The following is a 21789-nucleotide window of genomic DNA, read 5'->3' as shown; positions in this document are numbered from 1 at the left end:
AACTGTTCAACTTGACTTGCGTAGACCGGCTGCAACCTGTAGAGTACAGTGAAGGCATTAGGCACGTTGTCATAGCCGCACCCTCTGCTGCCAAACGGAAGGCACGAAGTCTGGCTGCTCCTTAAATAGAACTGTCACTCAGGCAGGTGTAGCTTGAGTTATTCCTAGTCAATAACGTCAGATACAACAATCAGTGTTGTATCTGCCATGTGTGCCAGTCAGCAATCTGTTCAACTTGACTTGCGTAGACCGGCTGCAACCTGTAGAGTACAGTGAAAGCATTAGGCACGTTGTCATAGCCGCACCCTCTGCTACCAAACGGAAGGCACGAAGTCTGGCTGCTCCTTAAACAGAACTGTCACTCAGGCAGGTGTAGCTTGAGTTATTCCTAGTCGATAACGTCAGATACAACAATCCGTGTTGTATCTGCCACGTGTGCCAGTCAGCAAACTGTACAACTTGACTTGTGCAGACCGGCTGCAACCTGTACAGAGTACGGTGAAGAGATTAGCCACGTTGTCATAGCCGCACTCTCTGCTGCCAAACAGAAGGCACGAAGTCTGGCTGCTCCTTAAATAGAACTGTCACTCAGGCAGGTGTAGCTTGAGTTATTCCTAGTCGATAACGTCAGATACAACAATCCGTGTTGTATCTGCCACGTGTGCCAGTCAGCAAACTGTACAACTTGACTTGTGCAGACCGGCTGCAACCTGTACAGAGTACAGTGAAGAGATTAGCCACGTTGTCATAGCCGCACCCTCTGCTGCCAAACAGAAGGCACGAAGTCTGGCTGCTCCTTAAATAGAACTGTCACTCAGGCAGGTGTAGCTTGAGTTATTGCTAGTCGATAACGTCAGATACAACAACCAGTGTTGTATCTGCCACGTGTGCCAGTCAGCAAACTGTACAACTTGACTTGTGCAGACCGGCTGCAACCTGTACAGAGTACGGTAAAGAGATTAGCCACGTTGTCATAGCCGCACCCTCTGCTGCCAAACAGAAGGCACGAAGTCTGGCTGCTCCTTAAATAGAACTGTCACTCAGGCAGGTGTAGCTTGAGTTATTCCTAGTCGATAACGTCAGATACAACAACCAGTGTTGTATCTGCCACGTGTGCCAGTCAGCAAACTGTACAACTTGACTTGTGCAGACCGGCTGCAACCTGTACAGAGTACGGTAAAGAGATTAGCCACGTTGTCATAGCCGCACCCTCTGCTGCCAAACAGAAGGCACGAAGTCTGGCTGCTCCTTAAATAGAACTGTCACTCAGGCAGGTGTAGCTTGAGTTATTCCTAGTCGATAACGTCAGATACAACAACCAGTGCTGTATCTGCCACGCGCGCCAGTCAGCAAACTGTACAACTTGACTTGTGCAGACCGGCTGCAACCTGTACAGAGTACGGTGAAGAGATTAGCCACGTTGTCGGAGCCGCACCCTCTGCTGCCAAAAAGGGGAACTTACACAAACAATCAACAGCAAAAAAAAAAAAAAAAAAGTTAGCTGCCATGCACGTGATGCGTGACGTCACTGAAGGTGGCGGCGCAGAAGAGACGGGCTAGTTGTGAAAACGTCTTCCGCGTAGGGATGGGCAAAACGGCTCTCTTCAGTGAGCGACTCGGAATGGCTCAGCTCAGTGAAAAGAACTGGTTCATTTGAACGGCTCACCGGTTCACTTGAATCTGTACCCTGTGCTATGCCATGCGGCACCTCTCCCTGTCATGCTTTCTTTTTTTTTTTTATGCCAGCTTGCACACCGCCCCCTCCCTGCTGCGCATACCTTTCAATTTTCTTTTTTTTTTTTTCTTGAGTGCACGTGCAATACTGGCAATCATGCCATCAAGCGCCAGGACAAAAAAAATTTATTTGAATGACAACACAACAGATCACTGGTCTCGTTTTATTGACGTGCTAATGATACAGGCTCAGAAAATGCACAGAAGTGGATGACATGGGCGACATTTTCATGACTACACAAATTAGCACAAATGAAAACCAGGACGTAAACTGCACATTCACCCGTTGTCTTTAAAGACATGAAAAACTTTGTCTTCAAAGTGTTGCTCCACCAGCACACAATGCACAATCGATGAGAGTTGTGAGACACTGTTCGAACAGCAGCAGGCAACGAACAGTGCCATCCTTTGCCAATCAAGGCTTCTTCTCCCTTCGGCTGCATCATGTGCCCACACTATAGGACGCACACAAAACCAAAGGGACTGCCGTGGACTCTGCATACAGCCAGTGAGCACGAGTAGCGTGAGTCTGCCCGTGTCGGCCACCACTCGTCAGCGAGACAACGAAACCACAAGACCCAGCAGAAGACCCGACTGTGATGGAACGGTTCGGCAAGGCTCAATGAACGAGAACGAACCGGCTTCCTCTCTCCAAAAGAACTGCCGCTCACTTTTACTGAACCACGACTCACTCGCTCTTTTAAAAGAGTGGCTGTTCAAGAGATCCGGCTCACTCCCAAGTGACCCATCTCTACTCCTGCGCTTATTCCAGTGCTGGCTTATCTCACTATCAGCAACCGCTGTAGCTGCAGGTGAAGATGGCATCAACTGCACCTGTATCTGGGCAGTGCGCATACACGAATCTGATATGGAACTTCTTCCTGAAAGTGCCTGCTGGAAGTGAAGTGCAATGCAAGACCTGCAGAGTTGTTTAAGACCTGCAGAGTTGTTTTGAAGGCACCTACAACAATGACGCTCGTCATCCCCCTGTAGAGACATCCAGGCAAGTACAAATTCTCGGAATTGCATCAACATTACAGTGTGCTGAAAAAGCAAAGTGAATCAAAGGGGCTGTCATTGCAGCTGACGATGGCCAGTTCGTACAAGCCGAAACTTCAATTGTCATTGATAAAAGGGCAAGACATGACCAAGAATATTGCAGAATTCATTGCCCGCACCCTGCAGCCACATAGCGTGGTCGAAGAGCATAGCTTCATCGAGATGATGCACTGTGCAATTCCGGAGTACATCGTTCCATCGTGGAAGACCTTTTCACGAACGGTCATTCCGAATTAGTATGCGGCCAAAAAAAAAAAAAATATCAACCCTTATATATAGCTTTCATTGATTATGAGAAACCATTTGATTCAGACGAAACCTCAGCAGTCATGCAGGCATTACGAAATCAGGATGTAGACGAGCCATATGTAAAAATACTGAAAGATATCTATAGCGGCTCCACAGCCACCGTAGTCCTCCATAAAGAAAGCAACAAAATCCCAATAAAGAAGGGAGTCAGGCAGGGAGATACGATCTCTCCAATGCTATTCACAGCGTGATTACAGGAGGTATTCAGAGACCTGGATTGAGAAGAACTGGGGATAAGAGTTAACAGAGAATACCTTAGTAACTTGACATTCGCTGATGTATTGCCTTGCTTAGTAACTCAGGGGACCAATTGCAATGCATGCTCACTGACCCGGACAGGCAAATAGAAGGGTGGGTCTAAAAATTAATCTGCAGAAAACTGAAGTAATGTTTAACAGTCTCGGAAGAGAACAGCAGTTTACGATAGGTAGCGAGGCATTGGAAGTGGTAAGAATACATCTACTTAGGGCAGGTAGCGACCAGAGATCCAGATCATGAGACTGAAATAATCAGAAGAATAAAAATAGACTGGGGTGCATTTGGCAGGCATTCTCAGATCATGAACAGCAGGTTGCCATTATCCCTCATGAGAAAAGTGTATAAGAGCTGTGTCTTACCAATACTCACCTACGGGGCGGAAACCTGCAGGCTTATGAAAAGGGTTCTACTGAAATTGAGGACGACGCAACAAGCTATAGAAAGAAGAATGGTGGGTGTAACGTTAAGGGATAAGAAGAGAGCAAATTGGGTGAGAAAACAAACGAGAGTTAATGACATCTTAGTTGAAATCAAGAAAAAGAAATGGGCATGGACCAGGCATGTAATGAGGAGGGAAGATAACTGATGGTCATTAAGGGTTGCGGACTGGATTCCAAGAGAAGGGAAGCGTAGAAGGGGGCGGCAGAAAGTTAGGCAGGCAGATGAGATTAAGAAGTTTGCAGGGACAACATGGCCACAATTAGCACATGACCAGGGTAGTTGGAGATGTATTGCCCTGCAGTGGCGGTAGCAAGGCTGCTGCTGATGATGATAAAAAATGAACTGAAGAGTGAGTTAGGGACGTATTTCAGAATGGTGGTGCCGAGTGCTTCACTTTAACAACAGGTGGGCAGACATCTACGGCCGGCAACAACTACGTGTGTTACGGCTCACGTGATGAATTGCAATTTCACATGACACACATACGCCCTTGCCTGTAAACCACTGCCACAGCAGCATACTGGAGAAAACATAGTTCAGTTTCCCCAAGACATGGTTGAAAAGTGCAGTCTGCCCGACAACGTCCCGACTTTTGTCATTACTGAAAACGGCAAGAACTTGGTTTCAGCTATTGCCAAATTCCGCAGGGCAGGACTTGTCTGTTTTGCCCATACCTTGCAGCTGTGCATAAATGACGCCAAAAGTGGCAAGTTTTTTCCAGCTTTGTACAGTCTCTTGACATGGCCCAGCATGAAGTGATGGCCCCACATATTGGAACAATGAGTACACCATGATGGAGAGTACGCCATGATGAAACTCCATGCCCCAATTTCAGTTGAACTTTGTGAACCTGATGTCGACAACCCGAGCTCTAAAGAATGGAACTTCATAGCTGCGACTGTAAAAGCGTTGCAGCCCCTAGAGTTCAAGCAAGGAGCAAACTGCACGCAAACGGCTATGCTACACTTTCCCAAGTGATACCTCTCGTGCATTGCACACAAGTAGTACTGCATGTGTCTGAAGGTGACGAAGCAACATCATTTGCAAAGAGCCCTCTGCCCAGTCTTGCAACAAGGTTCCCTGGCTTAAAAGTGGCACATGTTCCAAAAAATGCAACGCTAGTTGACCCTTGCTACAAAGACATTTGCTACACCGAAGAGAGTAAAAAAAAAATGGGCAAAAGCCACACTTGCTACTGCAGCAACTGAGCTCATGCCAGCCCAAAAAAATTATTGTGCTCAGACATCTGTTTACCCAGACATGGAGAAGCCTCCAGCTCTGCGGAGGGTTCTTTGTTCCTTGCAGCAGACTACTTGGGTCCCACTGTGCTTTCAGTCAGAAAACCTTTTGGAGTGGTGGAAGATCCATGGCAGCCAACTGTACCCAGCCAAGGCGGGCCAAAAGTACGCCTCGATTTCTGCCACACAGGTTGGAGTGAGATGCTGTTTTCAACAGCAGGAAATGTTGTCAGCAGCCGGTGGGAACTGCTGCTCTCAGACCACATAGAGCAGCTGGTATTTTTGAACAATAGCTTGCGAATGCAGTAACGAAAAGCAGTATATGATTTCTGAATAAAAATTAAGCTAATAGTTTTCAGTTTCACAACATTCTGTGCCTACACGAGTTCCAATTGTTAAAAAAAAAAATGGTTTAAATTAGATCATGATAAAAATGCTCATTTTCTTTAAATGTGATAAATACTATTCAAACTATTCAACTGAAAATTACTTGACCAAATTACTATTTGCTTCGAACCTCAAATTCACTATTTGCCCTAGGTCCTTGGCCTACAGCAAGCAGCGCAGCCTTGATTACAACTGCCGCTGTAGCCTTTATACAAGCCACAGGGCTAGATGCCTGGCTTTCCACAGCTTTGTGAACTTGTATATACACACCTCCTCCTCCGATCATCATCATCATCATTAATCAGCCCTTTTCCTTCCCGTCCCTTTTCCCCAGCATAGAGCAGCAGGCCAGAGCAAGTTATATGCCAGGCCAACCTCTCTGCCTTTCTGTAAATAAGTTCGCTCTTTCTCATCCCTACTACCCAGTCCTGCATCTACAGTGACCCATGTCTGTATGAAAGAGGTTCGTTGAAGAGCGGCATGTATGTACACATTGCCACACTCAGTGACCCAAGTTGGTTTCAAAGACTGTTTCCTCAGCGCAGCAGCCAGAAGCATTATCCATTTGATCACGGACTTCTCTGTACGCGACCAAAAAAAAAAAATATGATTGAAGAGTGCGTTAGGGACGTATTTGACAACGGTGGTGCCCAGTGCTTCCCTTTAACAACAAGTGGCTAGACATCTACGACTGCCATTCAGTTTCATTATCTCCTAAGGAACCCTGCCCCACTTCTATGTGTTGAAGCTCGCCCATCCTTCGTAGTCACCCATTCTCCTTCTCTCTACGAGTCGCCATGTTGTGTTTAAAAGTTTGCGAATAGTGCACGCAGCGCTGGCAAACTCTTATATCACCCATTCCTGCAGCGCTCCCTCGGTCAACACAAAGCACCTCATGATTTGGCAGAGAGTTGAATCACTGCCAAGATTTTCGGCTCACTCGTGCTTGCTCCATCGCCATTACCTATTAGAGGGCTGCTCCATCAGCACTGCCATCCTTGGTCGTGTGAGTGCTAATTGGGATGTGATCTAATTCTCGTCACGTGACTGATTCATCCGTGATCACATCCATTATGTAATCGAGCTTCACCAGCATTGCCAAAGAGAACGGGGGAGAGAGAGGGGTACCAAGCCGCTGGCAGAGGATACGATGTGGACGAGTCAAGCATCCACAAATCGAGACTGTGTTTGCCAAGATTTGAGCATTGTTGCATGCAGTTATTTCTGCGTGTACTTGAAATCTTTTTCTTTCCTGGTTGTTGTAATTGGAGGTGCGGGTTATATGTGGTGGAGGTTTATATGCGGAAAAATATAGTAAATGCACGTATACATACACACATACATAAATACATAGCCCCTGGAAAGTGCATGAAGTACCATAAAATGCAAATGCATTAAAAATCTTTTGACACTGACAGTCTTTAATTCCCCAAATAAAAGCAAACAAGGTGCCCTGTCATAGAAAAAATATGTTGCACTAATGTTAGGACACACAGTGCCAAATGCAGCTGATTGAGTGGCTCGACTAACGGCAGACAGGCGTACCACTAGAAGCACTCCATTTAAACAGGTCAGTATTACTCTACCACCATTGGTACTAAAATAATGATAATGAGCAAGGGATTATTTACAGAGAAATTATATGTACACAGTAGAGGTGGTAGAGTTGCAGATAATATGGTGAACTAACGAAACTAACGTATTGGTCCATGTGGCATAAACCACTTTGTTGCCAGTGTCCACGCAAAGGACTGACAGTCCTTTGACAGCAGTGTTGTGGATAACACAGCCATCCAGCAGCGGGAGCACCGACTCGGTGTTGTGCAAGGGAAAATACAGAAGCACTGTTCCGGTTGAACTCATGTTCCATAGCGCTTCAGCCTCACAGCACTGATGACGTCAGACATTTTTTTGCCAGAGTAAAAAAATTACAGGGTCTCTCAAGATCTCTCTGAAGATGTGAAAGGCGAAAGCCTACTCTTCCTCCTCTTATCATCCACCTCTTTCCCTTTGCCTCCTCTCTCTTCTTTCGTTTAGTCATTACTGCTCACTACTAAGCATTTTTATTCATTTGTAATCAATTGTGGTCTTTACAAGCCGTCGTTAGACATGTTGGTCATAACATAGTCATTAGTAGTCATTACAGGTCATTACAGGTCATTTTATTCATTATTAGTCATATCTAATGAATTGCAGTCGTCCGACATATTGGTCATTTCATAGTCATTACTAGTCATTACAAGTCATTTCAGCAATTATCACCCATTACAGCTCACTAGTATGCATTTTTAGTCATTAGTAATCATTACAAGTCATTTTGGTCATTACTACTTATTACTAGACATTTCTAGTCATTTTTATTCAACTGTGGTCACTACAAGCGGTAGTTAGACATTTTGGTCATTTCGGAGTCATTACAAGTCATTTGTAGTCATTATTAGTCATTACCAGTCATTATTAACCTTTACCAATCTCTATTATAATGTTATCATCCACTAACTGTCACTACCAATCATTTTTCATTCTTTAATCTGTCTTCATATGTCGTGATGACGCTTCGGCGGACACTCTGACGGTCAGGTCCGCAGACACAAACTTTACCAAGAGCCTAGAAAGGCTTTCGCCTTAAACTGTCATCATCATGCTACCGTTGCAGCTGTTGCCTTGCTGCTGTGATGGCATGTGTCAGAAGCACAGCTGCTTGCTTTACACGGACACGTTGGTCCACAACTCTGTGTGAAGAACTGCAAACAGTGATGGACAGCAGCTGCAAAGTGCCTTGCGTAGCATCTATTCCCACCGCCTCTGCATTGCTCCTGTCCATGTGTCCTGACCACTGCGTGCCTGTCAGATTCCCCATTATAGGTGGTATGTTATCTCGCTCGGCAGCACTATGAGCATATACAGTTCTATGGGAGGGCAAACGGGGGTCAGAAAACACTGCAATATACATCCAGCCCTGCACTGTGATCTGAACTGCAAAATACTACACTCACTAGTATTCCGCTCAGAATGAAGCGAGACTACCTCACCTGTCGATATGCCTGCTCCAATCATGGCAATGATGTTTTTGCCTGCAGGAAAGAGAACAACAGCACAAATGACATGGCTTTCCCTGTAACGCCACTTTTGTTTCCCAGTTGCCAAAAGTGAGCAGCTAGCATTGAGGCAATATTCAATATAAAACCATCCTTGTCCCTCCGGCTGTATCAGACACATTCTTTATTTGGTTTGCGCCATATCTATCTAAGAAATAGTGCTGGCAGCTGGGCGAGTTGTTGCATCGACACAAACTGCAAAAAATACAATGGTCGAATATATTGCTACGGCACAATATGCGCGATCACGAAAGGCCAGCAGTGTGAAGACGACGACGACGATTAGAAGCTAGCGCGGGCTGTTGCCTCTTGGCCAAGCGCAGCGTATTTTCCTTGTAAATATATTTGTACATAGCTTTTCGTCTGCGTCTTCCTACGTAACATATCTGGTGGAGGTGGACGTTCCCTGTACCTCGTCACGGAGCTTCGCAGTGGACGGTACGTCGAGCCTTCCTTCATGGCTCCCGGCGACGACAACCCGACTCCGCCGGCTCCGACACCTGCTGCCACTTCGACGACCTACATCACTCTCCCCGCTCCCCGTGATCCTGGCGTATTCTCGGGCCAAGATGGGGAAGACGTCGATGACTGGATCAGCCTGTATGAACACGTCAGCCGCAATAACCGGTGGGACCCTACTATTATGCTCGCCAACGTAGTCTTTTACCTCGGTGGCACACCTCGAGTTTGGTATCGCACGCACGAAGATGAGCTCACCAGTTGGGATTCACTTAAGACACAGCTTCGAGACTTGTTCGGCAACCCCTACGGTCAACAACTTGCCGCGCAGAAGGCGCTTTCCGGCCGTGTGCAGACGTCAACAGAGCCCTATGTCACGTACATTCAGGACGTCTTGGCTCTGTGCCGCAAAGTTGACACCCACATGACTGAGTCAGACAAGGTTTCGCACATCCTCAAAGGCATTGCCGATGACGCCTTCAACTTGCTCGTTTGCAACAACGTAGCGACGGTGGATGCTGTTATAAGAGAGTGCCGCCGCCTGGAACTCGCCAAAAGCCGACGTATTGACCAGCAGTTTGCCCGTCTGCCCAACACCCCAGCGACATCTTCCTGTGCCGACGCTCCTCGTCCCAACAACACTGCCGATGTTACCAGGATCGTCCGGCGTGAGATCGAGGCCGCCTATCCGGCTGCCTTCGACTCCAGTCCCACCAACACATCTGCAGTCACGGTCTCACTGATCCAGGCAGTTGTCCGCCAGGAGTTTGAAAACATGGGTCTTCACACCATCTGCTCGGCCGATCGCCCTAATACCCGCCCGGCTTCTTCGATTTCGCCCCGTCCCGCATCTTCTTACCCACCACGTTTCCGCAACCCATCTGAATGGCGCACTGCTGACGACAAGCCTATTTGTTTCCACTGCCATCGAATCGGGCACATTTCTCGGCACTGTCGTAGTCGCTGGAGTTCCCCGAGCCGGCCTACTTATACTGCCTACTCTCGCCCCTCAGGTGGCCCTTCTCGTCCCTATGCCGCACGCTCCGATAATGCCGCCACTGATTCTCCTGCAACGAACCGCCCCTATTCTCGTTCGCCTTCGCCCCAACGACGACAATCTCGCTCTCCCCAGCCCCGTCGCTCCTATTCGCCGACTCCCTTCGGACGCCGCTCCCTGCCGGAAAACTAGACGATGCAGCGCCTCGAGGTGACGCTGCATTGCTCCCTACGCCGCCAAATCCTCTACTGACTTTGCCCACTCATCTGAACCTTCTTGACGTGCAAGTCGACGGTGTTTCTGTGTCTGCTCTCATAGACACTGGGGCGCATTTGTCCGTAATGAGCGCTGACCTTCGTAACCGGCTCAAGAAAATTATCACGCCCGCCACGACGCCTGTTGTCCGTGTCGCCGATGGCGGAACAGCCCCCGTAATTGGTATGTGTGCCGCCCGCGTCTCCTTCGCCGATCGCTCAACAATCGTGCTATTCACAGTCATCGCCCACTGTCCCCACGACATCATCCTCGGCTTAGACTTCCTTTCCGCACATTCTGCTCTCATCGATTGTTCCGCCAGTACTCTCCGCCTTGACCTGCCTGTTCTGGATCCTGCTGAACCACACCCCAGTCGCCTCAGTTCCGCCGACTTCGTTCGCTTGCCACCTTCGGCACTGACCTACGTTGACCTAGTGTCATCCCCACCAGTCCCCGACGGTCACTACATCGCGGCTCCTATGCAAGACGTCCTCCTTACACATGGGATCACAGTACCCCATACAGTTTTATCTATTACGGCGAATTGCGTCTGCCTGCCAGTGGTCAACTTTGGCTTGACGACACAAGTGCTGCCACGTGGGATGTCTTTGGCCCAGCTTTGTTCATTCGAGGATCACTCAGTAGCATCCATTGCAGTAGACGACACTTCATCCGATACTCCTCTACCATCGCAGTCGGCAAATTGTACCATCGCTGACTTACGGAAAATGATTGCCCCCGACTTGCCCTCCGAGCACGCTCGTGAACTCTACCGCGTTCTGTTTTCCTACCACGATATTTTTGACTTTAACGATCGTCCTTTAGCCCAAACTACAGCTGTCAAACATCGCATTAATACCGGCGATGCCCCTCCTATTCATCGCCGCCCGTATCGAGTGTCACCAGCTGAGCGTCAAGTTATTCACGCAGAAGTTCGCAAAATGCTTGCCAAGAACATTATTGAACCATCATATAGTCCATGGGCGTCACCTGTAGTACTGGTCAAAAAGAAGGATGGCTCATGGCGCTTTTGCGTGGATTATCGGCACCTTAACAGGGTTACCAAAAAGGACGTGTATCCCCTACCTCGGATTGATGACGCCCTTGACTGCCTCCACGGTGCTCGCTATTTCTCTTCTATTGACCTTCGCTCCGGCTACTGGCAGATTGCCGTGGACGATCTCGACCGCGAGAAGACTGCTTTTGTCACACCCGACGGTCTTTATCAATTCAAAGTGATGCCGTTCGGTCTATGTAACGCCCCTGCCACTTTTGAACGCATGATGGACTCCCTTCTTCACGGTTTCAAATGGTCCACGTGCCTGTGCTACTTGGACGACGTTATCGTATTCTCCCCAACGTTCGCTACGCACCTCGAGCGCCTCTCAGCAGTCCTGGACGTTTTTCGGCGAGCCGGTCTGCAACTCAACGCATCGAAGTGCCAATTCGGCCGTCGCCAGATTACCGTCCTTGGACATCTCGTTGACGCGAACGGAGTGCAACCGGACCCAGGCAAGATCCATGCTGTTACGCACTTCCCTGTTCCGAAGTGTGTCAAGGATGTGCGCAGCTTCATCGGCCTTTGTTCGTACTTCCGCCGTTTCGTGAGAAATTTCGCCGCCATAGCACGACCACTAACCGACCTTTTGAAAAAAGACGCTCCTTTCCAGTGGGGCGATAACGAGGCCTCTGCATTCTCTCATCTAATCGACATTCTCACAACGCCTCCCGTTTTGGCCCATTTCGATCCTTCTGCGCCTACCGAAGTCCGTACTGATGCCAGCGGTCACGGAATTGGAGCAGTACTGGCACAACGCCAGCGTGGCCACGACCGTGTTATCGCTTACGCCAGCAGGCTCCTCTCACCCGCGGAGCGCAACTATTCCATCACTGAGCGTGAGTGTCTGGCCCTAGTTTGGGCGGTTGCGAAATTCCGCCCATACTTATATGGCCGATCCTTTTCCGTTGTCACAGACCATCACGCGCTTTGCTGGTTATGCTCACTGAAAGATCCTACAGGAAGACTTGGTCGCTGGGCCTTACGCCTCCAAGAATATTCGTATACTGTCACCTATAAATCTGGCCGACTACACAAGGACGCTGACTGCCTGTCTCGCTACCCGGTCGACGAGCCTGACGACACCGACAGTAGTAGCGCCAACGGCATTTTCTCTGTCTCTGCCTTCGGTAACATCGCCGATGAGCAGTACCGAGACCTATCGCTGCGAGCACTTATCGAGCGTCTGCGCTCTACACCTACCGACGCATCCGTTCGCCGATATGTCCTCCAGGGTGGCATTCTGTATCGAAGGAACTTCCTCCCTGACGGCTCTGACCTTCTTCTTGTCGTGCCAAAACAGCTACGACAGACTGTGCTCTTTGAGATGCATGACGCACCCACTTCAGGACATCTTGGGGTAACCCGCACGTACGACCGCGTCCGCCGCCGCTTCTATTGGCCTGGTCTCGCTCGCTCCGTTCGACGCTATGTTGCTGCCTGTGATCCCTGCCAGCGTCGGAAGACACCTCAGGTGCTACCTGCCGGTCATCTCCAGCCGATCACCGTCCCTGTGGAACCGTTCTTTCGTGTTGGATTAGACCTGCTCGGTCCCTTTCCCACGTCATCTTCTGGGAACAAATGGGTAGCCGTCGCGACTGATTACGCCACCCGATACGCTATCACTCGGGCTCTCCCTACCAGCTGCGCCACTGACGTCGCGGACTTTCTCTTGCGTGACATTATCTTGCTTCATGGCGCCCCGCGACAGCTGCTGACTGACCGTGGTCGAAACTTCCTCTCGAAAGTTATCGCTGACATTGTGCGTTCCTGCTCCATTCAACACAAACTGACTACTTCATACCATCCTCAAACCAATGGCCTGACAGAGCGGTTAAACCGTACTCTTACCGATATGCTGGCCAAGTACGTTTCCAAGGACCACCACGACTGGGACATTGCCCTTCCTTACGTAACATTTGCGTACAATTCTTCCCGGCACGACACCGCCGGATTTTCTCCCTTTTATCTACTGTACGGTCGCGAACCTACCTTGCCCCTAGACACGGCACTTCCTCCTGCTGCGGTCTCAACAAGCGAGTATGCGCGCGACGCCATCGCCCTCGCTGACCATGCACGCCAGCTTGCCCGTGCTCGACTGACGGCCTCACAGACCACTCAGCAGTGTCAGTACAACGCCCGCCATCGTGACGTACAGTTTTCACCTGGTGCGCTCGTGCTCCTGTGGTCGCCCTCTCGTCACGTCGGACTTTCAGAGAAGCTCCTTTCGCGATACACAGGGCCCTACCGCGTGCTGCGCCAGGTGACGCCTGTGACTTACGAAATTGCTCCTGTGGCCTCAACCTCGTCCTCTCCTGTGGCATCTAGTGATGTCGTACACGTCAGTAGGCTCAAGGCCTACTACACTGCTTCCGAGTCCGATCTTTAGTCGCTCCGGGACGGCGCTTTTGCAGCCGGGGGTAGTGCTACGGCACAATATGCGCGATCACGAAAGGCCAGCAGTGTGAAGACGACGACGACGATTAGAAGCTAGCGCGGGCTGTTGCCTCTTGGCCAAGCGCAGCGTATTTTCCTTGTAAATATATTTGTACATAGCTTTTCGTCTGCGTCTTCCTACGTAACAATATAATGAATGTAAGAAATACCATCTTTACTCTAATGTAATGAGATGGTCGAGTTTCTAGCTAAGCCAAATAAAAAAAATTAATGCTGCGGATGTAACACGGGATGAATGAAAAAAGAAAAAAATTCGCCTTTATTGAACCACAATTTGGCAACGCGTTCTCTTCATGCATCGTCGTCATCCGAGAAGGAGCTTTGTTTCTTGGGGGATATTTTAGGGCAGTCACTTTTGGAGATAGCTTTACCATAACAAAACTTGTCTCTGGCGCCATGCCAAGCTCGCTTCGGTACCGCGAGCACTGTCGGCCGCACACTTCGCGGGAACGAACAGAGTCTCACAAAAGTGATCGCCCAAAAGTCCAGTCATCTTTCATGCTGTCGAGCTTGTTTGAGATCAAGCAGTTCTTAAAAGACCTCACTCATTCGGGCACAGTACCAGGCCACTACCACGTCCACAGAGCTCTTCTGACTGGCCTTGCATTTAAACAGTCCCACCATCTGTGAACACGCTGCGTCCCCATAACGTTGAGAATGAGCGTGATTCAGAATATGTTTTAAAATGGTCAATTCTGCGATTATTCGAAAATAATGCGAGTTTCGAATTCAAGCAACAAAAATTTTTAAAAACTTGCGTTACAATCGATGGGCTCTTATGAGAATATACACATCATTAGCGCTGCACATCAATAGAAAGCATCAGTGTGCAGTGGTCATTCGTTGCTTTCAGGCCGAGTGTGAGAAGTACACTAACTTTACCCCCTTTGAGGTGTACCTTGTCCCCCAATAATAATCGTGTCCAGAATGGTATGAACATGACTATGTTGGTGAGCTGGACAGTACTAAGGAAAGGAAAGGCATGCAAGATCGGGAACAATCCCTCGCAATCAGTGGTGATCATCGTGCGCTGCACTCACATTTGCCACCCTGGATGTATCGCACAATTCCATCTATGCTGGGCTCGTCAAGGATGTGCACGGGCTCCTCGTCATTGCCCAAGCCCAGCTTCTGGTACAGGAACTGGCTCAGGTGGCTCACTGAAAGGCAGCATAGTTGTAGAAAACTAAAATTCCTAGGCCTATTCCTAGGTGGCTATTCCTAGGCCTACACACCAAAGTGAAAATGTTTCTGCCCTTCCTTCTCCTTCTGGTGCTCAATTCCCCTACTCGGAGGGTGCGCTTCAACGGGAGCAAATGCAACTAAAGCTAAATAATTTAAATGATATTCTGGGGTTTTAGGTGCCAAAGCCACAATCTGATTATGACGCACGCCGTACTAGTAGGGGACTTGGAATTTTTCCTGACCATCTGGGATTCTTTAACACACACCTAAATATAGTTACTAGGGGTGCGCGAATACTCAAACATCACCGAATCGAACAGCGAATGGCAGAGTAATTCCATTTGCAAGTCGAACATTTACTGTTAGATTTTTTTAATATGCGATACATCCGGTGTAGAGACTCTCCCAGTCCTGCGCAGAGCCCCTCGTGCTCGATGCCATGCAAGTGAACGGCTCACTCGGTTGTTTTCAATGCAACGGGAGCGCCGAGCATGTGGCAGACGGGCCGCCAGTGGGCGCACTTTGTCCCTGTGAGCGATTGTGCCCTCTTGCACATCGTCCCTGACGTTGACCCGATGTGGAGATCCAATTTTTAGATTTAAAGTTAGATTTTTTCTTCCGCTGACCATGCTTGCTGGGCCTTCGAGGCTAGGTACAAAAAGGCATTGCTGCCTTTCAATATTCATCTCAGTCAAAGCTTATAAAGTGGAGTATAGCCTCATCATCAAGTTTTAGATCAGCGCTTTTAATATAATGTCACCACAAACAGCTTTCTGGTTTTAAACTTCAAGTGGGACGTCTGGAAAAGCCGGGTTTTCCAAGCTTTCTTTTTCTTTCAGTTGCCAAATCATTGCTTGTCAAGCTTTGAAAAAAGGACGAAGATACGTCAATTTCTAATGAACAGGCTAGTAGGAATAATTTTACAGTACTACCCCACATACCTAAGGTTTCCCATAATATTAAAAAGATTTCTGGTAAACATGGGGTTGATGCTGTCCTTTCAGCACCAAGTAAACTTTCGAAGTTGTGCAGCATGGTGGGAAGAGGAAGCACGGGCTCGGCCTCCTGTGAAACGAAGCATACAAATTTGCATGTGCCTTGCACAACACGTGTCATATATAAAGTTCCACTAAAAGTGTGGCAGATACTACATTGGACAAACCGGTAGGTGCGACGCTTTAAGGATGGTGATTGCGTTAGCTCGCTGTCAGTTGCGCTTTCTCAGAAAGAACTTGTTTCTTTCCATGTGATATACACGTGTTTGGTGCCTCAGTCTGTCAGCGTTACTCGTACTTAGTACTCTTATCTTAGTACTCGTATCGCACCCCTGCTTAAGGTGGCTCTGCGTTCTTATTAGTTCTTAAGTTGCTTTTCAGGTGCACATGTGTGTCTGATATATATAAGCTTGGCCATGGTTTCATTTAATCATCAGTTGTCAGTACCGCTTCTTGTTGTCCCTTTCTTCAAGTCTCGTGTTTTCTTGTGGTAACTTCCCAAAATCAAATAATAAAACAGCGCACCGACGACCCGCACAGCACCAACGATGGCTACAGGCGTAGCAGTGATTTAGTCACGTGATGCACGGTCTGCGCTTTCATCTGTCGCGCAGATTGCCGTTACAATAACCCGCCTGCCATAAAGATTGGAACACCCTTCAGTCTTTTGAAGGAAAACTGGAAAGTAAAACTTTCTATGCAATAAAAGATTGCCATAATACAGTGAAACCTCGTTAAACCGTAGTTGGCCGGAGCTCGGAAAAGGTACGTACTAAATGGTAGTGCTGCTTAACCGAAACAGCACAAGATCGCCCTTTTACCTGTCAAAAACAGAACTCGGAGGGAGTGTGATGAAAGAGGAAAAAACATGCAGTATTTATTTACTTCGCGCGACAAACATGTTATTTTCGTTTGATGCCACGGCGGCCTAGCAGCGATTACAGCGGCCTCAAACTTGCTGAAGCTGTGAGCCAGCCCTCTCTTCTCGGCAAACACTCGCATGGCAGATTCCACGTTGGCGTTGCATATTCTCCATGCACAGGCGCGGTAGCATTGGAGAAGTTGCAAGGCGCCTTTTCATTGCGGGGTGCTGTCCTCGTCGCGACGATTGCATTTATGAGGCTGACGTAACGTGCAGCTTCTGCCACTGTCGGGCCTGAATCGCCCATGCTGTCACTTTCTGTGTCGTCCTTATCACTGTCGCTAGGCGACACTTCGGCAACAACAGAGGCAACGATAGTGAAAAGCCGAAGCTCGTAGCCGACATGTCTTCGTGGTAGCAGCAGTGCTGCCGAGCAACTTCGTTGCATTCCAAATGCCCACACCGTAGTCAACAGTAGACCCTGTCGAATGCCAGCGCCGACTTTTCGTGTCACGTTCGATAGCACGAACGATGTCTAACTTTTCTTTTGTGCTGAGCACCCGGAGTCTTTTTATCCGAGTTTCGGCATGACGTGAGTTCTCGCTTGCATGACACCACAACGCTCTCTGACACGGCACCGAAATGATGCTGATGTTGATGTGGCTTTACGCGCAAACGCACAGGGCGCTTGGCAGCCGTTGTGCTGATCTCTGAGGCTTGTTGTTCTGCCGGGCCGCCCGATCGAGACAACGCACCACTGTGTTTACACGACAAAAAGTGGAAACACTACGTGTTAATCGATACGTACGCAATAAGCCGGTTTGGCTTATACGGATACAAAACACATTATGTTCAATGGCCGCTAAGTCGGGGATTTAACTTTACTACTTTTAAAACGAAACTACTGTTTAAACGGGTACGGTTTAATGAGGCTTTAGTGTACACAGGTTCACTGTTCAACTAAGAGTCTGACTGGTATTCAGTACCCCATAACACTACTAATTTTTTTAGCTTTGGAGATAAAACAATCACTTGATTCTAGTCAACTGACATTCTATCGATAAAAAAATATTTCGAGACATTTGTTCTAGAAATTGAGCTGCAATAAGTGCCGGTGTACTAATTTGGAGCTCCCTTTAATAAAGGTAGACTGTACTGTATATTAGCACGTATACTTGTTGATCTCTGTCGGGTGACCACATTTCACCGTCATTGCTCAGCACAGAACACGCCGGCATGTATCGGAAGTTTGTCGAATGTTATCGATGGTTTTATCCACTACCTGTTGTCACTGAACCTTGTGTAATGTGGTTGCATGCATGCGCAACGCGAATTGTGTAGCACTTTCTGGAAGACAGACGGGTGCCAGCGATTACTCTGTAACCTTTGATAATTCGTGTATAAAAGCCGACGCGCTTGACTCGCTGATGAAATTTCAACGATCGCCGACCGTGTTCACTGCTATCGCTGTGCTTTGAGTGTAACTTGCTTTTGTGGACACAAGTTATCAAGTTACTGATAGCTTGCTACATTCTTGCCATAGGCAAAGCTCCCGAGCATGTGCATCACTGTGTTTTTTTTTTTTTTGCCCAATATATGAAAGCAATAAACTTAGTGATAAGTTTTTCTGCAGTTCGATTCGATTAAAAATCTACGGTTCAGTATTCACACACCCCTGCACCAGCATTTTTTGCATTTCGCCCTATCCAAATTCCGTGGCTGGGATCAAACCTATGGCTTCAAGCTCAGCAGTGCCACACCATATAGTAACAGGGCTGCTGCAGCGGCTGCCCTTCTGTGCTTAAATTTCAGTAGACTCGCCAAACAGCAGGCACGAGAAAATAACACAGATGCTGCCAGTGTGCCAAGTCTCCCAACATCTGTTGATTTATATGTTGAATACATTTTATCAACCACTAATAACAAATCAATGAATCAATTCATCTAGCAAGGTTGTGCATTCTACTAGAAAAATGAAACCTTTACAGCAAAAAGAATGGCTTAGGAGGAGGTGTCCTCAAAATGCAACTAAAGTATAGCTAGGTCTCATGCAGTTTGTCATGACACGGAAGCATCATGATGACTACCACTTGATGCGATCACTAAGAATCTACCTGCAGTGATGCAAAGGAGTGAATATATTTATGAAATATTAAAGGTAAAGGCATCACAGAACTTGACCTCCAACATGTAAAAGAGACATGCCATCTGCATAGGTCACCATACGACCTGATTTTATGCTTCACAAAAAAGAAAAAAAGGTTGCAAAGTATATGTACTTCTCCTTCCAGTAGTGTTGCTCTAAAACCACAAGAATAAAAAAGTCCCCTAGCTCTCTTTCAACATCAAGTTGACATTGAGCTAGGCTGTTACTGATGACATATGCCTCCGGTTGATTGCTAGTGCATCCTTCTTTACAATTTGAGAAGTGACTGAGTAAAGTTGTAAATGCAACTTATAAGTGTAAGCATGTCATTGCCAGCATTTCTCGTGAGAAATTCTCTGCTAGCCCCCTAAAACATTTGCTTCGTTTCCCACTAAAACTGTCCTTTCTGTCAGCATTACTGGGTTTTATTTTTTTTTTTCAAATGGCAGCAGCTATACTATAGTTGAGCTTCCTGTGATTCTTGTGAACATCATAACTGTTATGTAGTGGTCAAGTTTTACAATGCCTGCTCTAAAACCGAAATTGCAACTCACGACCACCCCTGAAGTTATCATGTAAGTAGTATTCAGCATTTTCCGACTACTTGCCAGGCTTGGCCAGTGAAGCCAGACCTGATCCAGCAGCAGCTCCCCTTTGTGTAAGCTATAGTAACTGCAGCTATCGCTAATATACATAAATTAGCCTATATAACTTTCTGCACCCACAGCTAGAATTTGCCTCAGCAGTCTGGTCTCCTCATGTGAAGTACTTCGTTAACAAGAGTCAATCCAAAATAGGGCCACTCAATTTATATAATTTAACTACGACTGCCCCCCATTACAGTTTTACTATCTTACAACAAGAACTTCAGCTCCAGCCATTGGATACCTGTCACTCCGTTTGACTTTTACATCCATTGCATTAATACGTTCATATCCTACCATCTCGTCGCTTAACTATTCACGCGCATGTAACGTCGTCTACATAATAACCTGAGCATCATACGCATTTTTGTACGGAATCAAGCATTTCAATCTTCGGAGCTACCACATGCCATTGCACTTTGGAACGATCTTCCCGGAGCCATTGTCACTGACCATTACCATTTTCATGAACAACTAGACAGACATACTAATATTGTGTAATAATTTCACTTGTGTTGCATACTGAATTAGGTCAGCATAGTACATTGATGACCTTCCAGTGCTTTGTTGTAGTTGTTGTATGCTGACATACCTCTCTATTGATCGTTCTGTGCCCCCCTCTTTCAATGCTTCTTCAGAAGCCCTGTGATCTATTGTAAATAAAATAAATACTCCGTTATTCCATGCAACACTACAAAGACTTCTTGCAGTAGCTTTCATCATCACAAGAAAGAGTGCCAGCAATTATGTGAAAATTTTGACTCAGTAGTCAATGAATAGTTTCAATCCTTAAAAGCGAACCGTGTTATATGGCTATTCTGTTGCTTTAGGTTATTTTTCTTTTTGATGCTTTCCTTTTCAAGTTTTTCACGAGCAGCTCATACGGGCAGCCTCACACGCATGTTTGCGCGAATGTGTACGGCCATGACGACCCCGTAGTGTTCCGAGTGATACAACTCGATGACTGAACATCTTCTGTAGCTTCCCCAGCATAGCAGCCCAAGTGTGCAACGGAGCGCTAAGGCCTGCTGAACAAACCCAATGCAACTCACAGAGATCGCCCGGCTGCTCAGCTTTGTCCTCCTCTTCCTCCTGCAAGAGAGGAAAGGAAACAATTATTTTCCAAGGTTTAAAAGCATGCAAAGAAAGAATAATCTCATACAGGAACATCTACTTACACCAGAACAGCACTGGGGAAAAGATAAGGCTGAAATTATTCTACAAATCTCCATGGAACTAAAGCACAGCAACAAAAGAAGGAAACTGTGCGCAATTCAGCAAATTCCTTCAGTTATGAGCTCAGTTATATGGTTCCCCGACTACATTGTGCAAACCTACTGCACAAACTATCTTGCCGACTGTATGCAATGATGAATAGCTGTTGTGGCACAGGCAAAGAAGGCAAAGGCAGTTTTCACAGTGACGGAAGTAACTGTGCGGCATGCTGGGTCGGTAGTCTGCAGCTGCATTCAGCACGGCCAGCATTGGCAAGTTTAAAAGCAAGCGGTAAACTGCAACAACTTCCAGCATGCATGGCATTTTGCAGATTTATGCGATTGTGTACTGTGCTTATTTCAATTCAAAAATGTCCTGCAAAGGAACAGTAGCTGAAATGAAAGCGCCGCTTACCCTCATTTTTGGTCATTGAAAACACACATACAGCTGTGTGTAGACCACATAGTCACCATGTGTGCAAGTATTACATGGACATTTGCTGTGGAAACAGTCGAAAATTCAAATCGTAGCCAGTGTCTCTCCCTACCAAGAGCAAAAACATACCAGGTGTCCACATGGCAGGGCACAAATAGGCCTGTTGCACTGCCTAGGCGCTGCTGCAGAAACACTAGTCAACACTGATGCCATCCATAATGCTTTTCCAGGTAGCACGAAGCCCGAGCCAGTATGAAACCACAATACCTGGGCCCGTATTCTGAAATGTTCGCCTACTGCGAAACTTATCGCCTTGGCCACGCCTCCACCAGCGACGTGCGAAGATTGGCAGTTTTAGCAAAACCGGAAAATAAACAGCACCATGTAGTAGTTCCGGCATATGTCATTTCAACGTCATGGTGTCGATGGGTGCTCTTGAGATATATTGCATTAACGAACACGTCTTTTGGCATTTGGTTGGTGGTGGAGTGTAGTATAGAAAAGGTAGGTGGTAGTTTATAGAAGCGTACGGTGAGGGGGTAGTTGGTATGACATTAT

General features: G+C 47.4%; 1 protein-coding gene across 2 annotated transcripts in view; it reads right to left on the bottom strand.

The window, feature by feature from the left end:
• The window catches only part of Sirt2 (Sirtuin 2), a 299336-nt gene that overhangs the window by 263948 nt on the left and 13599 nt on the right, over positions 1-21789 (bottom strand). For both annotated transcript variants that reach the window (XM_055073194.2, XM_055073193.2), the window contains exons 3-5: positions 20634-20673; positions 14790-14909; positions 8459-8500 (exon numbers count right to left, since the gene is read on the bottom strand). In XM_055073194.2, coding sequence (XP_054929169.1) covers positions 8459-8500; positions 14790-14909; positions 20634-20673 — 202 coding nt within the window. The remainder of the gene's footprint in view (positions 1-8458; positions 8501-14789; positions 14910-20633; positions 20674-21789) is intronic.

This window comes from Dermacentor andersoni, chromosome 7 (assembly GCF_023375885.2).
Source record: "Dermacentor andersoni chromosome 7, qqDerAnde1_hic_scaffold, whole genome shotgun sequence".
NCBI classification, from domain to species: Eukaryota; Metazoa; Arthropoda; class Arachnida; order Ixodida; family Ixodidae; genus Dermacentor; species Dermacentor andersoni.
The sequence above is the reverse complement of the archived record's forward strand: the minus strand, read 5'-3'. Positions and strand labels throughout refer to the sequence as shown.